The sequence below is a fragment of the Sus scrofa genome, chromosome 7 (genome assembly GCF_000003025.6).
Source record: "Sus scrofa isolate TJ Tabasco breed Duroc chromosome 7, Sscrofa11.1, whole genome shotgun sequence".
Lineage (NCBI taxonomy): Eukaryota > Metazoa > Chordata > Mammalia > Artiodactyla > Suidae > Sus > Sus scrofa.
Genome location: NC_010449.5, coordinates 3797414 through 3819245, shown reverse-complemented (window position 1 = coordinate 3819245; position 21832 = coordinate 3797414). Strand labels below are relative to the sequence as shown.

The 21832-nt window shown below is 48.5% G+C and overlaps 1 protein-coding gene across 1 annotated transcript in view; it reads left to right on the top strand.

Annotated features, from left to right (window-relative positions):
- F13A1 (coagulation factor XIII A chain) overlaps positions 1 to 21832 on the top strand; it is a 149508-nt gene that overhangs the window by 81552 nt on the left and 46124 nt on the right. The window contains exons 7-8 of the mRNA XM_001927630.7: positions 837 to 1011; positions 3994 to 4132. Of these exons, the coding sequence (XP_001927665.3) occupies positions 837 to 1011; positions 3994 to 4132 (314 nt within the window). The remainder of the gene's footprint in view (positions 1 to 836; positions 1012 to 3993; positions 4133 to 21832) is intronic.

Here is a 21832-nt window from a genome sequence, read left to right as displayed (position 1 = left end):
CCTCGACCTATTCTATTTCTCAACGATAAGGATGAGAAACGGGTAATAAGAATTAAAGCTGAATCTGCCCACTCACAAATACCCACACACATCATCTCCTGCCAAGGCACCCTTCAGGCTTCACTATGATAGATGCAGATTTAAGTAATCAATTCAACTGCAAGGAGAATCATCGATCCTGAATAGAGCCAAAATGGTTGGCTAAACCAGCTGTACCCCAGTCATTGCACGGCGTTACAGGATAAAGTCAAAGTTAACATCAGAGGCAATTTGCAATTTATGGAGTGGAGTCTTTCAGAAATCTCCAAAGAATAATTTTTTTCTACACTGAACCAAATAATCAGATAGTGAATGTTCCTTTCACCTGGCTGGACGGGGCCAGAGGGGGAAATAGCAGAAGGAGCTCACACACCTTCGGTGGTTTTCATTCTCCGCCTACCGAGCCGAGATTCCTCCCCGAGCGGTCTTCTTTGGTAGGTCTTCTTCTTCTCTTCCTCACAACATTCTCCGGGGCTATTGCAACCAGGCCAAGGGCCCTCTGGGCGTCTTCCCCTGAGCCTACGAGAAGACGTTACACCTCTTCCTAGCTGCTCTTCAACAGCATCTACCACAGTCAGACACCACGTAAGAGACAGTCTGGCTGGTCTGGTTTCCCCTGCACCCTTGGCCATCATATCACTTTCCCCGACAGATGACAGTGAACCGAACGGAAGTGGACCTGCTTCATCGTGCAGGAACCTGCCCAGTGCTGCATCATCAGGCTTGCGCAGTGCTGGAGTTGAGAGGATTCTTCTAACTGACCTTTCCTCCTTCTCCCCTCTCATGGTCTCACTTAGGTTAATGCCAAAGATGATGAAGGTGTCCTCGTTGGGTCCTGGGACAATGTGTATTCGTACGGGGTCCCGCCATCAGCCTGGACGGGAAGTGTTGACATCCTGTTGGAATACAAGAGTTCTCAGACTCCAGTCCGCTATGGTCAGTGCTGGGTTTTTGCTGGAGTCTTTAACACGTGTAAGTATCCAACTGAACAATATTGTTTTAATGTAAAGGAAATTTCACCTCAAGAACATTTTGTCTATATCCTGGCACAGGGACCTAGCAAGCTCTGGGTATTCTGGGATGGTGTCAACACGTAATTAATTTGTACTGGACCAAATATGATCACAGTTTCTCTTTGACTGCAGGGGCTTTATAGAAAGAATGATGGACTATTCCCTACATAATCCATCGTTCAGCCCCCAGAGAAAGGGAGAGTCTCAGGGACCAAGTAGGGTGAGGAGGAAAGAATGCTCCATTTTTTTTCTCAGTCACCCCCACATTTTAAAAAGTTTAAATTTGCAAAATTTAAAATAAAAAATAATAGGCTACGTACTGCTTCTTGGTTATTGAGAAGTTTTATAAACATGCTTATTTGTTTATCACTGAGAAGTGTGTGAAACACCCACTTAGTTTTTACCCCAGCTCTGGAAGGACAGTGGCAGGTGGACTCATCTCCATTCTTACAAGGGAGTCTCAATGCCCCTGAGCAATTAGGTACCAGAACTTAATGAACCATCTCTACTCCCCAGCTTCCCTTCTGGCTTTTAATCACTCAGCATCCAATCCATAGAGGAAAACATATGGGACCAGAATTGTTCTCTTCAGCCTCAAGCATCATTTTTCAGCATGGCATTTGTCTGTCCCGGCCCAGACAATGCTATTGTTAATTCAGTGAATATGTTTAAAAATACATTGGTTTCAGTATGTCTTCATCATCAATAATAATTTTCATTCACCTGCCATTTCTAAAGCCTTGTAAAAAAAATTAAGCTCAAGTCAGAGCCTCCTTTCTGCTTGCTCGTTAATAAAGACTGTTTTACCTAGTTAGCATTTTTTTTTTAATCAGAAAAATCGAGGAGGGTCCGGAGGCTAGAAGCCAGGATGAGACCACTTTTAATCAATGATTAGGAAGCCTGTCAGTTTCAGCTCAAAGTTGTGCCTGTCTAAGGATTAGCGATCCAAGTGGGAAGAAATTGTGACTTTTGTTTTGCTATGGCCTCCAACAGAATAAGATTTTTTCCTAGCTATTTGAGGATAGCCACGGGCTAGAGGAATATATTTTCCTGGGAGCAGTAAAGGGCAGCATAGCCCATGTGTCAGCGTGCTGGGAGGCTGGTCTCTTTATGCAATGACTCCGGGAAAACAGGAAGGACTCCCCACGTGCTCCTAATGTCTCCAATTTCACTGCTCCAGGGTAATTCCTTTAGGTTTAGAACCAGGTAGGATAGTAGACCCTTCTGTCCCTGTCATGCCATTTGTGTAAAAGGGTCATCAGATCCATTCCTGAGAACAGACTTGGATGGTAAGTTAAGAAAAGGCAGGGGTTGGAGTTCCCGTTGTGGCTCAGCAGATTAAGAACCTGACTAGTATCCATGAGGGTGTGGGTTCGATCCCTGGCCTCTCTCATTGGGTTAAGGATCTGACGTTACGGCAAGCTGCAGCATAGGTTGCAGATGTGGCTCTGATCTGGCATTGCTGTGGCTGTGGTGTAGGCCGGCAGCTATACCTCTGATTCGACCCTTGCCTGGGAACTTCCATGTGTCAGGGATGAGGCCCTAAAAAGACAGAAAGCAAGAAAGCGAGAAAAGCGAGCAAGCAAGAAAGGAAGAAAGAAGGAAAGAGGGAGGCAGGGGTTCAGTGTGAGGATGTTACCGTGAGAATAAACCTGAAAAGGGAATTCGTTGGGAAGGAAGTACTGAGGCCCCATGTCAAGCTGCACTTGTCTTAAGACTAAGAGTTCGGCAGAATCTGGGACAGGCCTCGTTCTGTGATCACATGATTAGTGTTAAGCTAGAAATAGAACTACGGTGCCAATCATTTTTTGGCAAAACTGTAGCCTGTGTAGTAAATCAGTAGAGGGAGATGGACGTGGGAAGCAGGTGGTGCTGCCATCGTTGTCACTTGGGGTGTTCAGATTAAGTCATTTAATGAGGACCCTGGAGTCTCTACCAGACTCACGTGCGGCCTTCCAAGGTTGTTCTCCTGAAGGAGGTGGATAGTCTTTGGTTAAAAATGCTAAACAATTCTGAGAGGGGAAAAAAAAAAAGGCAAGCCAAGTCATTAATCTTAAAATTGTCAGCCGAATTATTTTCAATGAGCTCTGATGTCTGGTGTCCTGGGAGCCAGAGAGGGCATTTGGATTAAGTTTAATCAATAGATACATATGGCAAGAGATGCATCCAGGTAATTTATTATCTAACAATTCAAATGAACCCGTGGTGTCACCCTCCACCCAGGGTCACAAGAGCAAGTTCCAGCCGGGAGAGCAAACCGAACTGAGGGCATGCTTGGTTGTCCCTAACTTCCTGTTAGCTGGGTTTTTTTTAATTTCATTTTCAGAAACATAGATGCATTAGCTAGACTGAAATAACCCTGCTTTGATGACTGTGTGATTAGCAACTAAACACTTGTACCCTAGGATTCCGTTCCTGGTGGCGTCATGTGGTGCCAACTGCAGTTCAGAAGGATCACTTGGCAAGGTTTCTCTCTGCAGCCCCAGTGCTTGATGACAGGCCCCCTTCCTCAGTGCAAAGGTTTGAGGGTGACATGCACATGTTCGTAGAGAAGAAAGTCCCTTGTGAGAAGGGACTGCTTTCTCTCTGTCCTTAGACCTCGGCCATGAGCTTAGTTGTGGTCCATCACTGGCTCTGTATCCTTAGACCTTGGTCATGAGCTTAGTTGTGGTCCATCACTGGCTCTGTATCCTTACACTTTGGCCATGGGCTTAGTTGTGGTCCATCACTGGCTCTGTGTCCTTAGACCTTGGCCAGGTGCTTAGTTGTGGTCCATCGCTTGCTCTCTGTCCTTAGACCTTGGCTATGGGCTTAGTTGTGGTCCATCACTGGCTCTCCATCCCTAGGCCTTGGCCATGGGCTTCATTGTGGTCCATCACTGGCTCTGCATCCTTAGACCTTAGCCATGTGCTTAGCTGTGGTCCATCCTTCTCTCCTGCAGTCTTAAGATGCCTTGGGATACCAGCAAGAGTCGTTACTAATTATTTCTCAGCCCATGACAACAATGCCAATTTGCAGCTGGACATCTTCCTGGAAGAAGATGGGAACGTGAACTCCAAGCTCACCAAGGATTCGGTGTGGTGAGTCTGAGTTACAGGGGCATTGGCTGATAGCACATTGAAGTGACATAACACAGTCCCCACAAGGCGCAGTCCATCTGCTGTTTCTTTCTCTTCTATTTTAAGGACTCTTGGATACCATGGGCAGAAATGTCTGATTGTCAGAGATGGTTTTTAGCTAATGAATGGGAAATGTTACGGAACTGGCAGTTTGAACTTCTGGTAATAAAGATTGATCACCCCATTACAACAGCAACCCCTGGAAAAGGCCACAGCTTCGGTGGCGAGAGGTGATCCTAGCTCCTCTCTACTTTAGTATATGAATATTATGGTGAATGGCAGAGACATGGTGGCCAAGTGTTCTCTAGGCCAAAGAGGGGGTACATATTTAATCTTTATTAAGCACTTGCTGTATGCCAGTCTCTGTGCGTGCACAATCCTGTCTAATCCTTTTAATGGTTTGATCGGGTGGGTGCTTATTAATATCCCATTTACAGATGAGGAAACTGAGGCCCAGAGAGGTTAAAATCATTTTCCCAAGGTCACACGTCTGGTAACCTGAGAATAAAACCCAAGAGCATCTGACTCTGCACCACAGCCATTTTTTTTCCTTTGCAACATAGGCTTTGCTCTTTAAACGTACAGAGGACGTTCTGCCAGATCTGCGACCTCAGCTTTTATCCAGAGAGAGGCATGGAAGTAAAGCTGAAGTCCTTCCCAAATACCAATCACACGTGGGTTTTTCTTTTTTTCCCCCCACTACCCCGAACAAGTGTATCACAAGCAGGGCATTTTGAATCCCAAAGAAATTTCCTTTTTTCCGTGGGACCCACTCAGTCCAAAGCAATATTTTAAAAAGAGAAGGGAAAAGAATCCAGAGAGGCCAAATGGGAAGGATATTTACAAAGGTCTGTATCGAAGCAAATTGTCAGGCTTTGAGCGAAGTGGAATTTCCCAGCCAAAAATGTGTCTCCTACCATTGTTCTTTATAAGGAATAAAGCTAAAATCCTGTCAGTTGTAAAAGCACCCCGAGGGGGATGGGAGGAAGTTATAAGCTCATTTTAAGAGCAATTCAAAGTTGGAAGCATCTTAGATCCCCATGCCACAGGAAGGGACCACAGTTGTAGGAGCAGTATTAACTCACCAGACCTGGGAAATGTTCATTTGAGAACGTGCGAAGAAGGAAATCACTGAACTAGGAGCAAAGTGCTTCTATGACTGAAAAAAGCAGGGCAGTGCCTTTGAAGGGAATGAGCCGAGCAATGACCAGCGGGAGCGCGTAGGAGACAGACCCGCACCTCTGCAAGCTGAACGGCAATTTAAAGCACCATTTAAGCCCTTGGAACTGCAGTCTAGCGGCCCTGCGTGTTTATGGAATGACAAAGACAGGCCAAAACAGCCACCCCCAGAGCCTCTGGTGACCTCAGAAATGGCAAAGTGAGAGTTATCTGGCATCATACACTGATTACCTCCGCCCCGACACACACACTCAATGCCCTTGTAGCCGACTGCGGCTCAGAACGATCCCCTCATTCCTTGATTTGAATGTGTCCCATCATGAAGTCCCACGGGGGTGGGGGGGAGTGGGAGGGAGGGGAGGGGAATTGGAGGTTGGTAGATGCAAACTAGTGCATTTAGAAAGGGTGAGCAGTGAGGTCCTGTTGCACAGCACAGGGGCTGCAGCCGGTCGCTTGAGAGCGGGCATGGTAGACAATACGAGAGAAAGGAAAACAAGAATGTCTGTAGGCGGCCCCGTCGCGGCACAGCTGAAACAAATCCGACTAGGAACCACGAGGTGGCGGGTTCGCTCCCTGGCCTCCATCAGTGGGTTAAGGATCCGGCGTTGCTGTGGCTCTGGTGTAGGCTGGTGGCTACAGCTCCGATGGGACCCCTACCCTGGGAACCTCCATATGCTGCAGGTGCAGCCCTAAAAAGACAAAAAAAAAAAAGTCTGTATATGTGTGTGTGTGTGTGTGTGTAACTGGGTCACTTTGCTGTATAGCAAAAATTGACAGAACATAAATCGACTATAATTTTTTTTTAATTTTAATTAAAAAAAAGTCCCCCCGGGCACCTCAGCAAATAACCCCATGAGGCCCTTCGCTGTATTGATACAAAAGTGTGACGCTGAGGGACCCAGAAAAATATCTTTGGAAAGGAACCCCTTCCTCTTCCAACTCTCTGCTCCGACTTCCTTTCCCTTTCCCTGCCACCCTTGTTCCTTCGCCGCCTGCCCGCAATAGCCCCTCAGCCATCCCGTCTGGGGCCCGCCCCCTCCTCTGCAGCCAGACCACTGCCCTGGGCTCCTCGGCCTCCCTTGCCCCTTGACGCCTAAGTGATGACTGTCCGACTAACTGCATGGCTGATCTTAACCCAGCCTGGGACGAGCCCGACCGTGGAGCACAGGCATGCACAGACTCAGTCAGGGGAGGCCCTGCTGTGACTCAGCAGGTGAAGAACCGGACATGCTGTTTGTGAGGATGAGGGTTTGATCCCTGGCCTCGCTCTGTGGGTAAGGATCTGGCGTTGCTGCAAGCTGTGGCATAGGTTGCAGATGCGGCTCAGATCTGGTGTTGCAGTGGCTGTGGTGTAGGCCGGCAGCTGCAGCTCCAGTTCGACCCCTAGCTGCAGGTGCAGCCATAAAAAGGTAAAAAGAATTCAGTCAGGTCTGGGTCATGCACCGAGCAGCTGTGTGACCTTGGGCAAGCCACAACTTCTCTGTGCCTCTCTTTTGTCCTCTAAAGTGGAGATGACATGATTTCCAAGCATAACAGGTGCCTAATGAATGTTCGCCGCAGTTATTGCCTTCATTAGTGGTCACACAGCTGGCATTTCTTGGAGGCAATATGTTGCCATCAAGCTAAGCACATTGAAGGAGTCAGAAAAACAGGGGTGCCCTAAGATGACTGGGATATTTCTGTCACTTTGGGTTTTTTTTTGTTTTTTTTGTTTTTTTGCTTTTATTGTAGTTCTGCATCTGAGGCATATGGAAGTTCCCATGATAGGGGCTGAATCAGAGCCACAGCCACAGCCACGCCAGATCCTTAACCCACTGAGTGAGGCCAGGGATCGAACTCACATCCTCATGGGTACTAATCGGGTTTCTTGCCACTGAGCCATGATGGGAACCCCCACAGGGTATTTTTAAAATAAAAGCAGAAGTTGGTGCCTCCTCAGTGCAAACGCCTGTGAACCCTGCAAAATTAGAGATGTTGCAGAAAACCAAAAGTATTCTAAGACCCTCCTCGATAAAGGAGGCTGGTGGGGGCTGTCCCTGGACACGTCCACCAGTAAGTACACGGTCACCCCAGCCACACCCCACATCAAGCTCTGGCTTGGGGCAGTCAAGGGCTGTGTGACCTTGAGAATAGGGCTTCGCCTCTCTGAGCTTCCTCATCAGTAGGAGGGGATAAACTTAGTAGTTACCAATTAAAGGGCAATTTAATGTACTGCTGCCATCGCTAGGTCCAGAGGGAGTGCTTAGTTGGCTAATTAGTCATGGTCACTGGCAAAGAGCAGGGGCTGCCTGTGCTGTAGGGTGGGTGAGCCCAGGAGGGGGTGGGGGCAGAAGGTGGACAGAGGCCAAGGCCAGGGCACAGAGGGTTTGGAAGGTGTCACTGATCACCAAGAGGCCAGGGCAGCATGGCTGGCAACACGAGACCTCACCCAAGCCCCCAGCCCCAGTTGCCCCCACGAGCCCCAGTCAAACTCTTCCTTTGCATGTGGCCCCTGCCCACCCCCCACCCCGCCTTGTAAAGGAAACCAGGAGAATGATTTCCTGGTTCTGTGTCTCTCATGCCGCTGAACCCTCTCCCGGCTCACTGAATGCTTGAACTGGGACTCTCACTTCAGCCCAAACCCAGACTGGGACTCGAAACCACTGGGTTTTGATGAAAATCACACACGTGGTCCCAGGACTTACTGAAGTTGAGGTTCTTTATGTCTCAGTGCCAGAGGAATTGAGCAAGAAGCAGTGATAGGAAAGAAGATTTATTGAGAAACCAAGTGTGGGCGGTCTCAGAAGGCCAGGGCCCCCCAAAAACGGGGAGGGTGAAGTTTTAGGGGCTGGGCAATTTCTTAGGCCAAGGCGTGGGAGGATTATTCCAGCTGTTTCCGGGAAGGGGCGGGGTTTCCAGGAATTGGGCCACTGCCCCCTTTTTGGCCTGTTATGATTGGCCCTGGAACTGTCCCGGCGCCTGGGGGCGTGTCATTCAGCTGCTGACGCGTCGCAATGGGGGTATGAGGACGCTCCGCCTCGCATCATGGGCCATCTTGGACTGGTTGGGTCTAAGCGGTTTTGTCCCCTCCTCAAGGACTCTGTCATTCTCTTAAGGGTTGTGCCCTGCCCCTCCCTCCTTCCACCTGCCCCGTCTTCTTCCGCACAGATGTCTGATGGTACCGTGCGTGGTGAACGCATGTGTCTGGCGGGTTCTCCATGAACCCCGGTGTCCTCCTCTCAGTGACTCAGCCAGGTTCCGTGCACCCAAAGCAGAAATGAGCCAGGACGGGGTTTCCGGAGGAGCGCTAGAGAATGCATGGGGAGTTGCCCTGCTCAGGGAGGTCCAGAGCCCGGGGGGTGGGGGGTGGGGGGTGGGAGGGGGCGCGAGTGGGGGGAATCTAGGTTTGCTCCCTCACTCTCTCTTCCTTTACCACCACTGACCATCTAGCACCCGCTGCTTACCTGCCTGCTTCCTGCACTGTCCCCTCAGGTCCCTGCATGGGGGTCTCCCCTTCCCACAGCCCCACTTCACCAGGGGCAGCACAGCGCCGACCTGCTGTGGATGCCCCCAGCGGGAAGAGTCAGCCTCTTAGCGATTCAGGAGAGGAGGGGCTGAGGAGACTTAGAAGGGCACAGCTGGGCAGAATCATTGGACCTCGGGTTAGCAGATGAAATTCCGAGAGAGCCAACGTCAGGTAACACATCCTGGAAGGAGCAGTCGAAGCCTCCTGTCCCCGGTGTGCTGACGGGATTGGAATTACGTGCAACCTCCGGGGGAAGGGATCCATGAATCATCCTTCAGGGTTTAATGAAGATGCTGGAGCAATGTTAGCTGCAATCCCAGCGGGGACGAGAGATGGGACGAGAGATGGGGGCTCACGATGGGCGGGGTAAAGGGGCCGCCTGTCCTTGTCCAGAAAGAGCTCGGCTCGGTCACTCATCATACAGCAGTCACGGTGGAAATGGAAACAATTTTAACAGGAAGGGATGGTGGTGCTTATTAGGGTCATGGAAGGTATTCAGTAAAAGGCTCCTCTCCTTCTAAATGAGAGCGTTATTCTGTGTCCTGCTGCTGAAGAGGAGGTGGGTGGATTTGGCGATTCTGGATGAAAGAGCCGCGCCCGCTGGCCTTGCCTCCAGCAGCCTGCAACCCCCACGGGAGGAGCCGTGTTTGATGGATTTGATTTTTGTTTTTTAAACAGTGCAGGGCGTATAGCAAGGACTTGATAAATAGAATTGGTTGGGGCAAAAAAAATGTTAAATGCTCATTTAACTGATTCATATCACTTAAGTCATTCAACCAACACTCTAATACGCTAATACATCCAAATACCAGATGCTGAGAATTCACAGGGAAATTAATCAAGTCGCTGCCCTAAAGGAACCCCAACCAGTGTTCGTGGGTGAGACAACCACGTTTAGTACACTCTAGAAAAATGTAAGCTGGGCCGCAATGTGAGCCAGGAGCCGTGGAGACACATTAAAGAAAGCTTCGCGTACTGTCCTAAATGTTCAGAGTCCTTAGAAAGGGGGAGGGCTTCCGTCCTAAACCCAGGAGAGCAGGGGCAAGGCTGCTCACGTGGTCAGTGGCCATAGACTCAAAGCCGTTCTCCGCCTGCAAGCTTCTGGCGGGGCTGCTCCAAGATGGACTGCCCAGGAGATGAGCTGGACCGCAGCTGAAACTCAGGGGTGTGTCCAAACGTCTGAGGGCTGAGCTGAGACGACCAGGGGTCACTGCTTCCAGGACCAGGCAGAAGAGGCACCATGTCATGCAGAGTTATCCTGTATTAGTCTAACTGAAGTTGTTGAGTATGGAGACTCCCTCACGCAAGATCCAGCCCCCTGCCATTCCTTCTTGTAGGACAAGAACACGTGGCCCTGCTATCCCTTCTTGTAGGTGCCTCCTTCCTGAAGAAGCTGATGCTCCCTCGGCTGGACACTCACAAGAGGCAGATGCAGTTAATACTGTTTGGGGGCGGGGATGTGTGGCTACTACCATCCGTCACCAACCCTCCCTCTTCTCTGCCGCTGGGCTGGGCGCTGGCCGACCCCGGGTGCTGGCCAACCCCAGGCGCTGCCTCCTTTAAAACAAGCCCGCCCTCGCCCTTAGGTTCAGAGGGTCCGGCTGTCAACGCTGTTCCAGACACCCTCTTGGCGCTAACAGCCGCCTAGACCCCGAGGCTGCTTCTAATCCATCTTCTAAGTCCTCGTGTGCCCTCTTTCCATCCTGCCCACATTCCCAGAGGAGGTGGTTGGTCTCTGGATGGTGGAGTTCCAGGTGGGGTGGGTGGGAGTGTGTGCAGTTCACATGCTCAGGACGAGAAGAGGAGGGGGCTGGCCCCCCTGTGCACACCGAGGCCCAGAAGCCCCCTCATCTGCTTCTAGAGTCCAGCTGATTGGCCAGTTGGCAGATGCAGAAAATTGCCCAACTCCAAATCTTAAACACCTCACATGATAGTAAAGATAATTGGGGAAACGACGCAGGACGCTAGAACAAGCAGTAAGAATCTTTCTTTCCTTTATTGCCGTTTCATTTGAAATTAAGTAGACTTGATTAGACTGGCTTTCTCAATTTAATCTTTTAAAATAAGTGCAATCTGGCGAATCTGTATTTATCAGTTTCGCCTCAAAGTTGGGGCGGCCTAAGAATTAATGATTCAAATGGAGAGAAATGACAGTCTTATCTCGTTTCTCCTCAGGGCCTCAGGGAAAAACAGAAAATCAAGTCGAACTATTCTTGTAATTTTTCCCCTCCCTCTCTCTCCATGGCTCATGCAAGGTGCTTAGCTCTGCCACGGATCAGCTGAGTGACTTTGGGCAAGTCGCTTGCCCTCTCTGGGCCTTAATTTTCTCGTGTGACTTTGGACTCATTAAGGTACAGGGCATCTTCAGCTCTAAAATTATTAGTTTTTGAATAAATGTCACTCTTCTTCCAGCCAGTTAGCAGGTTCTGCCACGGGCTTTGTGTAAAGACCCTCTAACCCCCTGCACAGGACCAAGGCTGAGACCCATTCACCTACATACAGATACTGCTTTGCAAACTAGCTTCATGCCAGCTCTCCAGAAAGAAAAAACAGAAATCAAACATGCTAAAGAAAAATCCTGTCATTCCTTGACTGGCCTCAGTGCATCTGATTAAAAAAAAAAAAAAAAAAAATCCCAACTTCCTTCAATACTTTTTAGAAAGAGTATTTGTTATAGTTCTGTCCTTGTTTTTCATTCTGAACTCAAAAGACTTTGTGCTGCAGTGGGTAGCACTGAATCTCTAAACAAATTTCTTTCAAAGCAAATTTTAGAGCAGAAATTAAGCAGCTTTCCCCTCTGGGAGCCAGCCCTGGGTGCACCACAGCCACCGATCCTCATTCTCATTCCTGGCTGTGCCCTCGGCCTGCTGGTTTGCCCATTGTAGGTGCATTTTTGAAACTGAAATTAATCCCCTCTTACATCGTTTTTAGATGCTCAGTGTGTTACAACTAATTGGACTTTCATGTTGTTATATTATCCTGTTTTAATCACTGTGCCTGAAAAGAAGAATTATCCAAAAGTGAATTCCAAGTTGAAAAAAATAGAAGAAAAATTCTGAATACAGGCCAGACTGTTTAAGATGCTTATGAGTCTGTAAAATTATCCTGTGATGCATCCAAGTTTTCAACGCGGAACAGTTACCAAAGATACTTATTTTCAAATAAATTATCCTGTTAACCACAGGCCTGCTAGCCACATTGCTTTAGAGAAAATCACCAGGTATCACACGTTGCAGCTCCAGAATTTCTGTTTGCTTTCTTTCCGTAAGTTCTGTCTTTTCATTCATATTCTCCGTTTGGTTAGCCATTGCTCTTATAGTTTCCTTTAGTTCTTCAAACATGTTTGTGGTAGCTCATTTACAATCTTTGTCTAATAAAGCCCAGTGTCTTTGCTTCCTTGGTGGCAGTTTCTCCTTTTTTCCTGTGTATGGTCCATACATGTATGTTTGCTCATGTCTTAGAATTTTTGTTAAACATCTGGATGTTTTAAATAATAGAATGTGATAACTCTACAGGATTCAGATATCCTGCTGTCTGGAATTTACTGCTGATGTTTGTTCTTGTTGCTGTTGTTGCTACTCTCTTTTTGTTAGTGACTTTCCTGGCCTGATGTAAGTCTGTATTCATGATATGTAGTCACTGAAGTCTCTGCTAGGTTAGCTTAGTGGTCAGCTGATAATTGGACAGAAATTTCCTTAAATATCTTGAACCAACAAGTTCCCAGCCTTATCAGGGAGCTCTATCTGTGTGTTGTGGGAATGTCTTCAATATTCCTGCGGGAAGTTTGCCATTCTGCTTGCAACAGAGCCTTGAGTTCAGCCAGAGGTAAGAGTTAAGTCCTTCTCGGGGCTCTCCTGGGCATGCTCACAGCCTGCACGTGGGCATGTATGTGACCAACTAGTGTTTCAGGAGCATGTCAGAGGTGTTCAGAGTCCCCTAAGGGTGTCTCAGTCCCTCCTTTCATTATCCCCAACTGGTATCACCCGTTCAGGCAGCTGTAATGTTAAACAGTTGCTTCTGGTTGGTTTTAAAAAACGTCCGGTGGATAGGGCCACTTGCACCTACTAAGCTCTGAATCAGATCACATAAAAATAAGCCTTGAGAATGGAGCTTTTTTTCAAGAGCTGCCTGAGAGGTTAATAGTGACAGATCTTTGGAAGTGGGCTATTAGAGAGTTCCGAACCCATTTTCTTCCAGTTGTTGTGTGCTGGGCTGCACGTTTTTATAGCTACCATAGTCAGAAGGCTGTTTGCTTTCCAGACGACCACAGAGCTATTGAGAGAGGAGTAGAGATAAGGCAGGTTATAATGTCACAGAGCTCACAGATCTTACAGAGATGCTTTTGTTTTTGTTGAGTAAATCCTCCTTATATTGTTGCAAATGTTGGTTCATTTTCAGAGTTGTCGAAAAGTTGGTTTTGATCATGTTTGCTAGGGTTTTCATTATTTTTAGGAGGGAGCAGAGTTTTTGGGGACCCTTATTCTGACGTTCTGGAAATGTTTCTCCAGAGCACATTTCTAACCACTTCTATGAGTGGTTCCAAACTGAGAAGCTCCCCTGCCCTTGAGGGTTTTACATTTTGTAGGAATAGTTTGGGATCTAGTATCATCTTCCTGACATACATCTGCTGAAACACATATTATTTTATGTATATTTTTTTATTTCTCCTTTACATTATTGGGCATCATATTCTCTTTTAGAGTTGTGCATAGAAATCTGTGGCATTCATTTCCGCATAATCAAGGTGCACAAAAACATTTGTCTCGAAACTAGAAAGGGACATTATTTTTCGAAGATTGAAAATCACCACTGTTGACTAAAAAAATAGGCACAACCTCAAAGTTGAGAGTTATGTTTTATTCGGCACAAAACTGAGGACTTAGGCCTGGGAGGCAGCATCTCAAGCAACCAGAGAAAACTGCTCCAGGGAGTTGAGGCAGGAGGTGAGATGTATAGAGTTTTGCAACAAAGGGCAGGTGGTAAGAACAAAGAATTACTGCTAATAACAGAAAACCAGGTATCTCATGTTAAGGAGGTTAGAGCTTCTCTATGAATGGGAAGCTGGAATGTCTGAGCTCACAGAGATCATTCCTTTGACGTGTGTGCCTCGCTCTCTGGGGCCCGTATCCTGTGTCTTCACATCCTGTGTGTCCTTGAGGCTCACCTTTGGGAGTGGCTGCAGGCTGATGGCTGCTAGATGGCAGGTGTTATTTTGTTTCCTTCCTGAGTTCCCTCGGGGCTCACAGGCTCACCCCTGGAGGTGGCTGCAGTCACTGACAACTGTGACATCCTTTGTTTACTGCTATGGCAGGCAATATTTTATTTCTCACTGCACTAGACACCCCCCTTTCTATCATACACTCACCCTAGTACCCTATTTTCTCTTGAAGCCCCACTTCAGAGTGAACAAAGAGGGAGTTTGGAAAGTAAAAAATCAGAGGCACTACCTCTCAGAAAAGTAGAAAGAAAAAGAAAGTGGAAGCCATCTGATGAACCACATAGGAAGTACTAAAGTATTTTTCGTAATAAGAAAAATACCATGTTTTGGTTAATTATAAATTCTGCCTAAGAGAGGCATGTATATGGTCAAAGGTTTTACCCGTTTTCAGGTAATTAAAGCTAATAAGATATGTGCCACCTAAGCTATACTGAATGTCATTTCATTTCGTTTGATGATTAATAAGACCTCTAGAAAAATTTTATATAAATAAGAGCCTTTTGGATATTATTCTCATGAATAGCTTTTTAATACAAAACAGTCATTTGGGTCCCTACTGAGTCTGTTGGCTGTGTTTTTTAAACTCCCTTCAATAATTATAGATAAACTTGGCCAGAATTTATTATAGAAAGCTTTGTGTACGTTCGAGTTATAGTCAAAATCCAGCCGTAACTGAGCAGGACCCTGTGGGGCCCTCCAGGCAGACCCCTCCCGCTTCCTCTGCTTGAGCTCCTCTCCAGGCACCCAGATCACTGCCTGGGATGCACATGTCCTGAGCTGTTTTCCAAAAGTGAACACCACCCCCCCAACACTGGAAGATGTCAACTGCTTCATGACCAAGCGCACAGAGCCCCCAGGCCTCCGAGAGGCTAAGGATTGATCACGTTAATGCCTGTGGCCTCAGGTCAGCCAGAGAATCCTGCCCCAGCTGATCACCTGCCCTGTGACCCCCGCAGCCCTCACCTGTCTTTTAAAAATACCCTATAATTTTGGCACAGGGCGTTCAGGCTGCCTGGGGGTACGAGCACCCATCCCTCGCCTGGCCCTGCAGCAACCCTTCCTCTGATCCACACTCAGCCGTTCTGGTTTCTTTGGCCTCCTCGGCCTCGGGCACAGGGACTTGCACTGACACAATCTCTTCTTCATTTTCAGCAGGAACATCCATGGATAACTTGCCATGTCAGGGAGAAAGGAAAAGGGGTTCCGCGTCCTCTTTTCAAGGGGACCCAGCAGAGGGAATCCAGCAGAGGGGACCCAGCAGAGGGAACCCAGCAGAGGGGACCCAGCGGAGGGGACCCAGCAGAGGGGACCCAGCGGAGGGAACCCAGCAGAGGGGACCCAGCAGAGGGACCCCAGCAGAGGGGACCCAGCAGAGGGGACCCAGCGGAGGGGACCCAGCAGAGTTACAGAAGGTCTTCTGCTAAGTGCTGATGCCAAGTGTGTCTCCTGGGGGTGGGTGGCATCTACTTCCTGAACGTTTGGGGTTTCCGTTTTTCTCTCTTCCGTTTTCTGGTGTCACAATTTAAAAAATAATAATAACCAAATGAGGAGAAGATATCAAAAGAGGAGAAATTTACACGATTATCCCTCATTTTCTAAAAATCAGTGTTAATGAAGCTGCCGTGCCCTTCTCTTCATAAATATTCTGGAAAAAATCAATACCTGGAAGCTCACAAAGAAAGGGAAAAGGCTCTAGTCTTTAGGAATAACACACTCCCAGAAAACACTCTGAGCAGAAAGAAACCTGTTAAGTATCAGCACACCGTGTGTGTGTAACTGAATACACCTCAGGTGGCATTTATCCAGTCTGAATAACCCTGCTGGTCGGACTGTACCTGCGTTTCGACTGTACCAACGTTCTGAGTGGCTGCAGCTTCCGATTGGTTTATGTCTGTGTCTGAGCAGTTATTAATTATTTTAATGATCACCCCTCTACGAATGCACCTCCTGGTTCCATGCTGGGCGTTGCAGCACATCCCCAAACCCATGCTGTTGTCAGCCCTCCTGACGGGGGTCTCTCGCACTGCATCAGACTGTAATTAAACTGCGACTCCTTAATGAGCATCATCGGACCCCCTTCCTGCAACAGAATAAGCAAAACCAGAACCCTCATGTCTCCTCTCTTTTCCTGATGGGCTCTTGGTTCCTGCCAGGGATGCTGGCGTGGGCTCCACCTGATCGGACCTTTGGTTGACATGACCCCAGAGAAACTCTAGGTGTTCCTTCCTGGCTTCAACCCTCCAGCCGCGAAGAGCTGCATATGGAGCTGTCTGGTGCTCCCAGCTCCCAGCTCCATAAAGCTCCCTCCAGGCTGCCTCCCTCCCTCTGAATCATTGCTTTCCGTTGCGTCGCTCCGTTACCTTTCCTAACTGGTCCGAGCTTTCATTTCCACTGTGGACTGTCTTGATAGAGTCCACCAACGTGTCTCTACTTCTTTCCCGCACCACCCCCGCCCCCAGCTCCGTCCCCACCCTCCTGGAATGACCAGAGTTTGACAGTTCCGGGGTGTGCGGCCACTTTGGTCACCAATATCATCACCTGTGTTGGGAGGACGTGAGCAGGGCCAGAGAGGGAGGGCTGGGCCCCTCTGCCACAGATGCCAATCATTTTGGGATTTGGACCAGTGCCTTTCTTCCATGTCCTGCCAGTTTTTAAACAAAAGAGTCCAAGTACCCGGTGTACACTTGAAGTTGGTCTGAGTTGTCTCTTCCAGGGCTTTCTCTCAATCCTCTCTGGACTCTCCCTCGAGCTCTGATAAAGCTGCAAAACCAAAATTACACTCCCATGTCTCTGTCTTCCCGACCGTCCTGCCCAGAGTGCACATGCGATGACCCCATGGACTGTTTAAGTAGTTCACCGAGTCAAAGGCAGTAAATGACCCCTCGCTGAAGTTATCCTGTTTCCTGTGCACACGCAGCACACAGAGCCCCGATGCCCAGCTCGGTCTCAGCTGGGCCCCTGCCCACCCGTCTGCCTTCCCACGGGCTCCTGTCACCCTGCATGAGACCTTAACCAGCTATTCAAACCGGAACCGATTCTGAACTGTGCTCTTCCTTCTTTAGTAAAAAGTAGTCCTCTTAATAGTTTTGTCTGGGGGGCGGAGAATGGACGATAGTATGTGGTTATTATAAAAACTTCAAACATGGCAGAAAAAAGCAAAAAAAAAGAAGAATCATCCCCTTTCTAACTGCTCAGAATATTTCTCACATTTTGTTAAGCATCCTTTAACGTGTCCCTTTGCCTGTTGTAGTCTTTTTTTTTTTTTTTTTTTGGCTGCATAGCAGACTACCAAAAACGTAGCAGCCTAGAACAGCACAGATGTATTATCAAATAGTCTCTGTGGGTGAAGCGTTTGGCCACAGCGTACGTGGGTCCTCTGCCCAGGGTCTCAAATGACGGCGATCCGAGTGTCCACGGGGGACTGTGGTCCCATCTGACGCTCAGCGCTCTCTTCCAAGAGCAGTTCTCCGAAGAATTCAACTCCTTGCAGCCAGAGGTCTCCTGAAAGCTCCCATCTTCTCAGAGGCCAGCAGGAGCATGTTTTTGCTGCTTCGCATCCCTGGCTCGCTATGTCCGCACCTGTAGACCCAGATTTAAAGGTTCACGTGATTAGGTCAGCCCCACACAGTCACCTCCTTTTTAATTAACTCAAAATCAACAGACTAATTACCTTAATTACAAATGCGAGATCCTCTTTGCCATGTCAAGTAACATAATCCCATCCTATTCAAGACGTCGCCCACGGTCCAGGGGAGGGGATCTTACAAGTGTGGGGGTCACTTCAAAATCTGCCTTCCACACATATGTACACATATGCAATGAACATGCTGCAAGGTGTTCTGTAGCGCAGCTTTTAAAAATGGCTATACCATGGTCATTCTTCCTACCTAATAAATACAGAGTCTGATTTTTATGGCTGAAGAATATTCTGTCCTGTGATTTACAAGAATCACATATTGGACAGTAACTGATTTTTTCCTTTCTTAAAAATTAAAGAATATTCTATGCTGTGATTTACAAGAATCACATATTGGACAGTTTGTGATTTTTTTCCTTTCTTAAAAATTGAAGAATATTCTATGCTGTGATTTACAAGAATCACATATTGGACAGTTTCTGATTTTTTTTCCTTTCTTAAAAATTGTGCAAGGATGAGCTTTCTTACGTGCCTGTCTTTGCATTTGTGTGATCATTTCCTGTGCACAGTTCTAAGGAAGCAATTTCCCAAGTCAAAGGATAACCAAACCAGTGCCGTGCTGTCCCTTCCAGGGCCCTCCAGCAGTGCTGCTGTTCTAGGGAGGCTCTGTTTGGGGGGAGATTCTGTGTCGTTTGCACCCATACTGCCGAAATATCAGCATCCTCGGAAGGAGTTCTAGAAATGACTAGCTGCCACTGCAGGAAACATACAGCAAGTCACATAAAGATGTACTGTTCACCTGTCACCTCCATCATCTGCCCCCCAAGGCTATTTTCAATTTGAATGACTCTCAATGAAATGGGGGCTCTAATTTCTACACTGCGTCTTTGGAAAGAGGCAACAAGGATACTAGATCACTTTGCAGGTTTATCGTTTTTTTAACGTCAAAGGCACATTGCATTTTTTGAGGGCTTAAGGGAAAGTCAGGTTTCAAATGAAGGCTCTGAGAAAATACAAAACCGTGAATCTTACAATACACAAACAAGTGAAGATTTAGTGATGCCTGCCTTGCTAGGAGCTCTCCTTGCCTTCCAATCCTCCAATACTTTGAGCACCTGCTGAGGGCCGGCTCTAGTGCTGGGAATGCGATGGGGAGCAGGCGGCAGAGCCCAAGAGTGAATCCACATATTCTGCACGATGTGTTTATCTACGTCTAGATCGAAGTTTAAAGGCTTTCAAATAACACAGTTTCCTAGATGCGTATCTCTTTCCCAACCCTGGATAGTAGGTCAGTGGAATTCAACAGTGACTATAAATGTTACAGACATTAACACAGGGGACTGGATGTGTAAGAGTCAGGCATCTCTACACGGAAACTCGAGGCATCCAGGGCAAAGGGGACCCTTGCGGCACGGGGGGTCCAGGACACATTTGGCCAATCCCGAGCAGAGAGAACAGGCAGGATGGAAGAAGCCCCCTGGCTTCGGAGGGCACACCCTCTCCCTCTGCTCACGGCCATTCCGGGAGCTCAGCCGTCGACAGAGCATCCACCCCCCCAGGACTGGGGGGCAGTGGGTGACGTGTTCAGCATGTAGGCAGTTCTGTTCAGCTCATCCACGGCTACAAGTTCCTGACCCTCCTGGTAAACTCTTCCCCCCTAAATACACAGATGAGGTCCTGTGCTGGGTGAACATGGGAGAGACCATGAGCAGCTGGGTCGACAGTGCAGGGAGAGAAAAAAAACCTTTCCCCACTTCCCAGTCTTCTGAGAAGAAATATATCCTCCAGAAATGGTCGTTCCCTGAGATCTGAAATTAAAGCTTGCTTATCTTGTTCCAGGCTGCCTGGCCCAGGATATTTGAATTTAAATCAGAAGGTTCTGGGAACCTCTTAACCAAGAGGGGTGCTGTAACCCTGAAAGTCAGGGTCGCTCGACACCGCAGATGGCAGGACTGTGTCCATTTGGGATTGCAGATGTTGCACTGCTGTTTTTTCTGGCTCTCTCTGCCTCGTGGTGCAACCTTGACCTTCTGAAGGGGGCCAGTTAGCAGTCATTGTTTAATGCGTGATCTCGGTGACCTTCCTTCCAGCTTCAGAGCAAAGATGAGAGGCTCTGGGGCGGGAGTCAGCCTCACACTCCTGCCCCAACACTTTGACTTTGACCCTGACCTACAGCTGCCCTTCCCTCCCCTGCAGACAGTGCCGTGTCCCGCACACCTGTCCTTGGCGCTGCTCTTGACCTCCCGCTCCTGCATCCTCGGTTTTGAGCCCCTGTCAATTCCCTCTCTTTGCTGGTCTGCTTTTATTCTGACTCCCTCTCCACTGGTTCTCCTTCCCTAAACGTGACAGCCTCCCCTAATGTCAAAACAATCAGAACAGTCTCCCCATGTTGCGCTATTTTCTAGCCGCCGCCCTGTCTGCTCTTCTTCCCTTTACAGCCTGGCTCACTCCTGGGGAGCCCTCTGCACTGCACCCCTCCCCGTCCCATCCCCGCCCCAGGTGGCGTCTGCCCTCGTCACTCCTCTCCATCAACGGCAAAGACTCCAGTGGCTTCCTGCTCGTGAAGTCCCCAGGGCCACGTGTGTGTGTAAAAATGCCTCTTGGGTTTCATCTCCTGAGCGTCTCTGCACTCGAGTTCATCATGTCCCAAACAACCATGTCACCCTCCCCCGCCACACAAACCTTCTCTTCCCCTTCATTCATCCTTGGAAATGGACCATCACACCCCCTGGAAAGCTTCCTCAGTCTCGGAGTCCCTCCCAACCCAGGAGCCCACGCCTCCCACTGGCGCCTCTCCTTCTCCACCATGAAGGGGGGCAGAGGGGGGGACCTCAGCGCCTTCTCCGGTCCTCACCCGGCTCCCACAAATACAGACTCGCCCAAGGATGAAGCCCAAATGTTTAACTTGGGCTAAAAGGATCTCACCATCTCATCCGCGCCAATAGCATCGCTCAGTGTTTAAGAGCATGGATCCGGGAGCTCTATCACCAACTACTGTGTGACCTCAGGCAAGATTCTTAACCTCTCTGTGCTTCATTTTCCTCCCTTCTAAGTCGGGGATCCTGTAACAATACTTTTCGCATAGGGCACTAGGAACGCCAGACGTGTCAATGTGCCTCGTAAAGTCTCGAGAGCAGTGCCTGGCACACAGTAAGTGCTGCGTGTGTTGGTCGGAGTTAGGACTTACGGCCCATTCTCACCTCCAAACCTCTTCTCCCATGCACGCAAAGATGCGAACACGCTGCCCACCGGCCACAGCGAACTGCGTGCAAGTTGCCAAACACGCCGTGTTGGCCATTTCTTGTCTCCACGACTTTGTTCTTACTCCTTTTGTTGGCCTGCTAAGCTCCCATTTATTTTTCCAGGACTCAGCTCAGCTGTCACTTCTGCTCTGAAGCCTTCCCTGCGGCCCGAGGGCTTCCCCACTGAGAACCCCTTGCACCCCTTGTGCTTCCACGGTAGCATGTGCGTTACCTCAATCGGTGGTTTTGAAAAAGTCAGAGAATCGCCGTGTTTGAGCACTTAACGTATCTCAGGCCCTCTTCTAAGGGCTTTACACGTATGACCTTGATGAAGCCTCGCAGCAAACCCATGAAATATTTCAACAGTTGATTCCTGTGTTTGTCATTCCTCCTCAATTGGGGGGCTTTGTGTGGCCAAGAACCGAGGTCCTGACGATGGGTGGGTATCCGGTATCTAGCATGGTGCCGGGTGCCTGATGGGCTCCTGGTTAAGGAAATACCTCTGGACTGAGCCGCTCAAAGATGAGCTGGACTCAGAGAGAGATGGAGACACGCCTGAATTACGGACGTGAAAGGGCTCTGACAGAAGGATGCGTGGTAGCTGGATCTGAAAGCCGTCAGTGCCATCAACAAAGACTGCTGTCACCACCTCACGCCACCATTAAATTGTTATTATGAGATGACTATTTTCTAGAGTGCGGGCAGGTTAATGTGTTCTCATTTGTTTCTGTAACGTCGTATAATTTCAGGGCTTTCCAAGGGCATGATCATACAATGGATGGTATTTTATCCCATGCTCGTGCTTCGAGGGTCATATGCTAAGGCTGGAGAGTTTAGCAGGGCCCTCAGCTCACGGGTTGCCCACCTTTGATAAAGAGAC